The 9,762-nt window shown below is 41.0% G+C and overlaps 1 protein-coding gene and 1 long non-coding RNA gene across 2 annotated transcripts in view; one reads left to right on the forward strand and one right to left on the reverse strand.

Moving 5' to 3' along the window:
* LOC109299577 overlaps positions 1–5,468 on the forward strand; it is a 22,877-nt gene extending 17,409 nt beyond the window's left edge. Inside the window, exon 3 of the long non-coding RNA XR_002097918.1 lies at positions 4,046–5,468. This is a non-coding gene — a long non-coding RNA (uncharacterized LOC109299577). The remainder of the gene's footprint in view (positions 1–4,045) is intronic.
* Positions 1–9,762, reverse strand: part of LOC109299575 (dermatan-sulfate epimerase) — a 435,657-nt gene that overhangs the window by 150,155 nt on the left and 275,740 nt on the right. Inside the window, exon 11 of the mRNA XM_019520065.1 lies at positions 2,499–2,667. Coding sequence (XP_019375610.1) covers positions 2,499–2,667 — 169 coding nt within the window. The remainder of the gene's footprint in view (positions 1–2,498; positions 2,668–9,762) is intronic.

Below are 9,762 nucleotides of genomic sequence, written 5' to 3' on the forward strand. Positions count from 1 at the left end.
TACTCCAAGTCCACAAAGGCGCAACTTTGCTATGCTAAGATTGAACTCAGCACATATTTTACTGCTTGAATGCAAAGTCACGCACATTTTAAGTGCAGTTAACACCTTCTTAGGTGATTACATCAAACGGATCTCTGTCTGTGCTGCTACCAGTACTTAAACTTGCTAGCTTAAAGCTCAAAGCTAACTCAGGAAGCAGCATTCACAGCAGTGACTGCTGTGTAGATCTATATCTAGATTACAAAGTTCATGAGGCAACTGGGCAGGACTCATGCATTATATTGACATATATAATATCCACTGGAAGAGAAAACTCCAACGTACATTAGTTTCATATAACTGGTTATGAATTTTTTCTTGCTTGAACTTCCAAAACAAATGCAGCAGAGCCATATCTTATAATCTCAGCCAACGTCTGTTAAGGCTCGGTCAACAAGGGACTTACAGGGTACCTACAAACATGCTATTATCAAGTCTGTTCTATGTTCAATTAGAACACTTCAGCATTGCTTCACCATCACATGTATTAAACCCATGTTTCAAAATGGCCACAGATGCGCTTTATCTAAACCTTGTTGATTGAGTTTTAGATAAACTGTCCTACAGCCATTTTGAAACACATGGGGAGACAATACATGTGATGGTGAGCTGTTTTAATTAGAGCGGCTGTTTTAATTAAATGTCTATCGGTGCACCTCTCATTTTTGATGTTCTGTAAAAAAGACTACTTAGTTTGGGTTTTACTTTCCTAGTTTAGTGCTGCACTGAAAAGAGGAGCAACAAAATACTTTACAGTACCCAGCCTTCTGCTGCTGCAGGCCAGAGGAATGGTATTGGGTCAGTCTGTGGGTCTGATCCCACACCATCCTGATCTAGCTGTGTGCCTCCCCAATCTGCCCGCATGCCAGCCTGCCATCCTGATCTGACCACACACTGCTCACCTACTCAATCCAGTCATGTGCTGCCTGCCACTCTGATCCATCCCCATGTAGCCTACCTACTGCATCCAGCAGCACGCAGGAGCTAACTGGCATACAGGGCCATGCTATCTGGCCTTCTGGGCTTCCCATGGGTCCAGAAATTTGGCAGCAATTAATGGTGCCACCACTCCCCTGGTGCCAAATTTCTGGATCCATGGGAAGCCAGACAATTGGAAAAGGGAAAATATAGTGCCCATCTTTAAGAGAGGGAAGAACGAGGATCCAGGGTCAGGTTCACCTCAGACCCTGGAAAAAATGATGGAGCAGTTCCTCAAGGAATACATTTCTAAGCACTTGGAGGAGAAGGAAGTCATCAGGATGAGTCAGCATGGATTCACCAAAGACAAGTCATGCCTGACCACGCCTTCTACGATGAGAAAACTGGCTCTGTGGATGTGGGGAAAGCAGTGGACATATGTAACAGGGCCATCCTGGGGCCGGGTACATCACTGGCACTCCCCCTGTCTAGGTCAGTCCACCCTCACTCACCTGCCATGCCTTTGATGTTACCACAAATTGATACTTACATGTGGGAGGCTGCCCATTTGTTGCCCTGATGGGCAAAACACATGGATCTGAACCTCCAATAATACCATGTCCCATGCCTTGCACATAGCATCCAAAATTGCCTACAACTCCCCCTTCTTCTTGCTGGGCCACACTTGGCCTCTGGCCCAACGTGGCCTCAGGCTCCACTCTGGGGGCTTTGGCCTCCTGGCCTCTTTGCTTGGGCACACTATTCTGCCCCTCCCCTACCGCCTCTCCCCACCACTCTCTCTCCGGTCAGGCCCTACTCTGTGCAGCTCTTTGGGTCCCATCCAGGTTCTACTCTGCACAGGCCTTCAGGATCACTCTGCCCCACACTGGGTCACACTTCTGCTCCTGCTCTGGGCCCTTACTTTGGGTCTTACACCTCTTAGGCTGAACGTACGTTAACTCATTAACTGTATATCTGTCCAGTCCACAACCCCACCTCCCCCTACCCTCATAACCAGGGATGGAGTGGAGAGCAAAGATACAAGACCAAGCCACCCCCTGGTATGCCCCCAGATGAAAAACATGCCGCTTCTTGCCACTGCAGTGACTTTGAAGCATTTTGACAGGAGACATGGGGGACAGGGGGAGAAGGGCTGTACATTTGTCCATGAAGTAGCCTGAAGTGCTCTAAATTTGAAGTACTTCAAATGTACATGTGTCCGTGGCCTAGGAAGAGCTTGTTCATAATCAAAAATAGATTAAAACCTGAGCTCCAATTCCATTAGAAGAGGATCTAATAAGCACAGAAATATTTAAAGGAAACTACAAACAAACAAACAAGCAAACTGGTTAACCCCATGACGTTTGCAAGAATAAATTTCAAAGTAATTAGTAGCAACTAGTCATTTCTTGGTAAGTGATATCAGAAATGTGTTTTGGATGAGTCTAGAGATAGGCAGTCTCCGAAGACAGTATCTATAACATGACAAAATTACTTTGGACACTTCACACATTCACTAATAAAAAAAGAGTCCTTCTTACCTGCTATTGCTTCAATACTTGGGATTGCAATAGTGCTATAAGTACTAATGCATTTGCAACACCATGTTTGAACTAGGGTGTCTTCTGTACTTTCCAATCCTGAGATATTATCCACAAAGAAAGAGCCCCACTGTTTAGAGTCAGAATTAGGAGCTTTGGGATGATGTCCCTGAAATTTAAAAAAAAAATGTAACTACAAAGAAAATATTGTGCCTTCCTTCTTCCTTCAGAAAACATTATTTTATTTTATTTTAAGAGGCTTTGTAATGATTGACTGATTCAATAAAAGTATGACATAACATGACTGAAAAAATAAAAATATGAAGCAAGACCAAAAAAATCCACTGAACCTTTTAACTTTATTATCTGTGACACAGAACTATTCTTTAGAACTATTCTTTACTATTACTCTATTTCTTTACTATGTGTGTTTTTATCTTTTTTTTTTTGCTTTGAAAAATGTTCTTCTGTTTGTTTTTCCATCTAAATTATTATGTATACTTCAGCTGCTTTTATTTGCTGGACCCTGAGTACTCATAATACAGGACTGTAAACTGAGCTGCAGTTCTCCCTTTCCTCACTTCAGGAAAGAGAATATGCTGAATAGCTGATGAAGTAACTGTGGAGAAAATCTTACTTTATCTAACTGCCTTCAGCATCCTTTCACTTCTCAGCTGAGAGGTGAGAGAGAGCTGTGGTTCATGTAACAGGCTCGTGAGACCTATTCAGATATCTTAGCAAAGAGGCAGGAAGTGACATTTCTGATATTAGGAGATTTATTACAGCTCAAAGAAGATCTTAATTTGTGTAAGAGAAGAGGTGATTGGTAAAGGAGTGTTTGCAATTTGCTTTACAGTTTATCTTGAAAGTTGCTCTATACTCTCCAGAGCAGTGAAACATAAAAAGTTCCAAGAGGCCTCCAGAATGATAAAAAAATGGAAAACATAATTGCAAACCACACTGCAGAAAATCTACCGAAGTCATCTGTGTGCAAAGGAGGAGAGGGGAGGAACAACCCTAGCTGCTTCTTGCCTGCTTCTCGCATCAGAGCTCCTGGTGTGAGAAGCAGGCACAGGAGCTGAGAACAGGAAATGCTGTCCCCTGCCTACTTCCCCTTGCCCCCCACAGCTGAGTGGCAGCTGCAGTGAGCCAAGATTGCAAGCTTGGCGCACAGCCCCAGCAAGAATTTCAGAGAAATTTTTACAGGTAGAAAGGAATGCCTGTCCTTGGCATATATTAGTAAAAAGAGCATATACAGACAACTTTGGGTTAGATTCTGTCCTAGGCTAAGATGTGCTTGACATCAGGCAGCTAACTGAAGGTCTCTGACTCCAAAGACACATCTGCTCCAGCTGTGGCCCTCAAGATGGAAAGAAGGTGGCAATCTTTCTACTAGAGGCTGCCGGACCTGACTTTACCCACTTTATTCCAGCTGAGATCTCTCTCTCTCTCTCTCTCTCTCTCTCTCTCTCTCTCTCTCTCTCTCTCTCTCTCTCTCTCTCTCTCTCTCTCTCTCTCTCTCTCTCTCTCTCTCTCTCTCTTTGCAGGGGAAATGTTTGCATCAAATGAACAATACAAGAGAAGACTGCAAAGGAGAACTGGCTGTACATTTAGTAAGAGGTCATTAGCTCATTATGAATGTGACCAAAAATTGGATTACATGCAAGACTGAATAGCTGCAACAAGAATTCATCAATCTGCAAATTGTCTATTACAGAATAAAATGGGAAGGGAGCTGAGCTACAATTTTTGTCAACTTTATAAACAACTAAAGAAAAAAAGACATAAACAGCCAGAGAGGAGACATGACAAGATGAAAAAATCAAACTGAAAAAAGAAACCATTTGAAAAGGTGAAAAGCAGTCTTTACATGGCTTGCATAGCTGCTTACATATTTAAGCAGTGTTTTTTTTTTCCAGCTGTATCAGTTTCATGGTTAAAGCAACGAGACGCATTGTCTGCAACTTTGCCTTTTAGCTAGTCATAGGGCCTGATCCCACTAACATTTAGTTCTGAACATCGTTTTTACTATTACAATAGCCCCATGACTACAAAGTAGGACAAACAATGTGTATATTAGAAGTGTAGTAATACCAGTATATTGAACTGGGAAAGCAATCCTGTTTGTTGGTTCACCTATAGTGTTGAAGCTGTGCTCCATACCAAGAGTGAAACCATTACCATCATGCCCCAAAAGAGAAAGGAAGGTATACAGTTTTGCCTGCATAACTGTATCTATGCTCACTAGGGCTAGGTACAGACAGTCAAAAAGCCCAAGGCAAAATGGATCTAAGATACATGCTTCTCTGTAAGTGGTGTAGTTCAGATCAGTAGCTAAGAGAACATACATTTGCCAAAGGGGGATGGGGGAAGGAGGGAGTGTGCCAAATCTTAGACCAGGGTCCACCATTTTTAAACCAGTCTGTGTGTGCTGAACTTCTGTTCCGTTATGGGTATAGACCAGTTTTCTATCACTTATACCAGTAAAAGTGTATATGCCAATGTCAGTCAGAGATGCTACTTCTTCAAACTCCTAACCAACATCTGTGTGATGTTAGTTTGTTGGCCTCTGCATAAAGCAAAGGGGCAGATCCTCAGAAATTGTCAGACCATTACTGAAATATGTGTCAGTGGGGACTGAGTGCTTGCAGGATCAGGTGTATATTACAAACATACAAAGGCATTAGCAGGACGTTACAATCTGCATGTCACCTTTAAATGGACATAGTTTTCCAGACACTTAGCAGCAATGTTGCACTTGCTGTTGTGAGTGGTCTTACTGGAAGCATGTAGATGTGACCTCGTGGAGCGTGGAGCTGAGCATGTAAGAGGAAGGAAGATATAGGGAGAAGCGAAACAACCAGGGTTTGTGCCCTGGGTGAACCCTGTGAAAAAGCATGGTAGGGGTGTAGTTTTGTTCCAAGAGCAGCAGGAGCAGTGCATGGAGAGCAAGAGCTGAGTGGGGAGGAGGCACAAAAGTCTTACCCAGGCTGGGAACTCTAAAACAGTTCTTGGTTGTGCAGCTGCTGCTACATGCGCTGCCTGCCTTGGCTCCTGCTCTTAAAGCAGAAGCACCCAGGTGTCCATGCAACTGCTGCTGCTGATATAAGAACAATACTGTAGGGCTGCTCTTGCTGCTGGGGGTGGATTCTGTGGGGGTAGGAGACAATTCTGACACCTTCTTAACTTGGCACTTGGGGTAGGCTACCCTTGGCACTTGGGGTAAGGCCTACCCTTACTTATGATACTGGAAATAGGGCTTAGTCGGAAGTGAGTAGGTCTGTTTTTGGCCTTGTAGGCTGATTAGAGCAAGAACAGCAGCAGCTGGATAAGAAAATAGCAAACACAGAAGCTTAGGGGAAAATCCCATAATGTTGTGTAAATAGTATCCATAATAATTAAATGTCTCCAGAATAAAGACTGTCATTCAACTGAATAAAAAGCTAACTTTGTGCTAATACAGTGCCTTTTTTGCAAGGATTTCACCTTGCTTTACGGACATTAACTTATTTTGCTTCACAACATCCCAAATGGGTTGTTAATGGCAGTAGTATTGCAGACAAATAATGATTAGCTGGTTTGTCTAAGGACACTCAGCAGGAGTTCTGGGAATAAAACCCAAAGGACATGACTTCCTGCCTCAACTAACATGTAGACAATACATTGTAACTTGAGTGCTTCTAAAATCCCTTGTGCAGCAGAAATGAACTATACCTTCCAGCAATTTCTTAGATTTTCACTGAATTTATTAGTGTCATTGGCATTTTAACATAGAGAATAACTGCTTGGTATTCACAGCTCTCAATTTTTTTGGATGAATTCCAATTATTTAAAGAATTTTCATTCATAAAAGTTTTTCATATTTTTTAAACAGGGAGGAAAAAAACAAAGCACCAAAAAATTAAACCCTCAAATCCACTCTCTAAATCCAGGGAGATTCCAGTTTCACACAATGCTTCTTTCCAATGTGCTGTAATTGACTGGGGAGCTGATTTCTTTCATGAGGAATGCTTACAGTTTACTGCTTTAATGATAATGTAGTTATGACTCACACACTTGAAAGAACTACAACTTTTACCACAGCGTCACAGTTGCAGATCTGGTTTGCATCATGGATTTAGTTGCAGGCAAAAATGACTAATGAAAATGGAAGTTATTAACTGCTGAGCTTGTGAGTGACATTTTTTGTTACTTCTCACCCCCCTTTTGCTCTTTTAATGATGAAACATTAAGTATATAGATCTGGAAACAATATATTGCTTATACCATTTGCATCTCCTTTCATAAAGAAGTGCTTGCAGCTGGTAAACTGGAAGTAAATGCATTTTTATATGTTTAATAAAATCATTAGCTCTTAGAGACATGGAATTAACTTGTGTTAAATCTTTGTATAGGATGCAGTATATACAAAGTAACAGCATTTTGGCACTTTCCCAAAAAACTATTATTAAGACACCAGTTGTTTGTGCCTAATTTTTACACAACCTGGCATTGTTCCTGTGCTTTGAATCTGCTTTTTTTCCACTTTCCACTTCTAAAATTAATAGAAAAGTTCAACATGGAATCTCTTTGAACTAGTCTTGTTTGATTAGTGGTATCCAATCAACTACAGAGATATGAATATGATCTTTTATGCAGGCCCCTATGAACAGCATGGTAACAAAATAACAATGCTGACCTGCCACTGCCCCTCTCAGTTCTGATTCCTTTAATCAATACAATTAACTTCCCCTTTGCTTGCTTGATGTCTCTAGCAGCGGACATAAACTGAAAGCAGGTTATGAGCAGCAGAGATGGCATCTGATTGGGACACTGTGATCGCAGTACTGCACTCTTAGCAAGACGTCAATTTCTTATCTAAAAGTCTGTTTCCTGCTTGGTAAATGCAGCCACACATTTACTGTGGCATCTTGTGATGAACCAACCGGATGTTTTGCAACTAGATAAAAGTAAATTATCATAGCTAGAAGTCTAATTCAAGAACGTTTTGCAAAGTTACGGGTCCTAGGAACATACAGGAAGAGGGACTATATGTATAAGTCCCTCACGTATAAAAGGTACTATATATGAGTCCCTCACATATAAGCAGTAACTTTGGCTTAATATCTTTGATTCATCAAAGCTATGTATTTAACACATGTGAAACATGGGTGAATTTTAGACATTTCCATTTAGTGAGCCGTTGCTGTCTATCTGACTTTTGATGAATGAAAACAAAATGTCGCAAACATTAATTTTAAACATTAGGGCAATCAGAGGTTCCATTAAGGAAATGCATAGAAATAGTGCAGAGGAGTGGGTAATAATACAATGTTATTGATATAATTTTAACTCACTCATATTGGTTAACTCATTTTTCTAATCCCAATAAATAGACCAATCTACACATTTCTTATGTTTTACCGAGTTATATATTCCTGCTGAAGATTTTATTTTTCTTCTTTTCTATTTTTTTGCAACAAAGGAAAGAATTTGAGCTTCAATGGTTTGCTTTACTTATTTCACTGACTTTGAAGTCCTTGCTTGACCTCAACTGAGAAAGCAGTATTCTTCAGAGGAATATATTTGATATTATTAATAAAAATAGAGAAGAACAGTTTTTATTTCTATTCTACTTCCCTCATGCACACAGTGGTAATATTGGGCATAGCAATATTACCAATCTATGTCATTCCAGTTTTCCCTATAAAAAGCAGTGGGGTTGAACATGCTGCAGGGCTAAATTAAAATGAAAGGTACCCAAATTGGTATAAAACATTCACTAATATAACTGTTCTAATAAACTATATTTAAAAAAGCAAGAAATATTCCTCCTTAAAAATAAACTAATCCAAAAAAGGGAGAAAAAACACCCAGTTGCAGTCAGAAGGAAACTACTGATTTATTTAGGAACAGTGTTAAGGAAGAAACATTCCAAACAGAAGTTCCTGAAATTTTTCACAAAAAAATCCTGTATTAAAGAAAGAACTCTTTCTCCAAAAACCTCAATAATTTTCTTCACTCCTTTTTGCAACAATTTCTGCACTGTTTATATTTTTAGTAAAATTGGTTTTCTGATATCATGTTTAGAATTGCTACAGCAATAATCTGTTTAGTAAAAACAGGTTTCAAATACAGAAACAATTTAAAAGAGACCTGTTTTGATAAACTTGTTGATAAAAATAATTAAAAACCGCAAACTGAGAAACCATTACATGTTGAACTCTGTGGAATGCATGTATTGCAAATTGTCCCTTTTTGTGAACTGGTTTCTCCATGTCTTGACTATCTCTAATTCCCAGCATCTGTTAACTCAACAGGTAAGTTTTTGTCTTTCATTCTCTAGCTTTTCTCCTTACTAGCCAGGTACAGACATTATACTTTTACTGGTATAAGTGATCGGAAACTGGTCTATACCTGTAACAAAACAGATGTTCAGCTCACAAAACTAGTCCATACCTGTAACAGAACAGAAAATTGGCACAGATAGACTGGTTTAAAAATGGCCAAACCTAGTTTAAGATTTGCCCCTCCAACCAAAGGGCGAATGTGTGCTCTGTTCGCTATCGATCTAAACTATGCTGTTTACAGAAAACTCTGTAACTTGGACTGATTCTGCCTCAGGCTTTTTGAATGTCTGTAACTAGCCCTGGAGTCTAGGGCCACATCCAGATGAGTAGGGACATGCACTTTGCAGCAGCACAAACAGTAGCGGCACAAATTTGTGCTGCTCATTTGTGTCACAGTGCATGCCCCCAGAATGTGTGATTTGTTGAGGGACAAATTGTCCTGCTTTGGACAAACTGCCTGTGCCCAGCTCTTCTCAGTTTCCAGCCAAGTTACATGTGCTGCAGTGAGGGCTGGCTGGGATACAGGCTGCCTGATTATGGGGCTAGCTGACAGGCAGCCCCTGCACTAAGCACCCTGCACCCCAGCCAGCCAGAGAGTGGCTCGCAGAGACAAGGGAGCAGCCAGCCCAAGCAACCTAGCCCAAAGCTGCCTGCTCCCAGTGGGTGTGCCTACATGAGATGCTTCATGTGCAGTAGCCTAATAACACTACACAGTAGTGTGCCAGGCAAAAACTGTTTAATACACTACTGCACAGTAAGCATTACAAAAACCCAGGAAAAAGGAAAAACCCAGGAAAAAGCCAACCTATTAAATGGGTACTTTGCATCAGTCCCATGGGACGCACATGCCCACCATGGGACAGGGCAGTCCAGGTGAGGGAGATCCCCTGCCCTCCATTAATGCTGACCTCATGAAAGAACACCTTGAGAAGCTG

The sequence above is a fragment of the Gavialis gangeticus genome, unplaced genomic scaffold (assembly GCF_001723915.1).
Source record: "Gavialis gangeticus isolate Ggan-Ray unplaced genomic scaffold, GavGan_comp1, whole genome shotgun sequence".
Taxonomy (NCBI): Eukaryota; Metazoa; Chordata; order Crocodylia; family Gavialidae; genus Gavialis; species Gavialis gangeticus.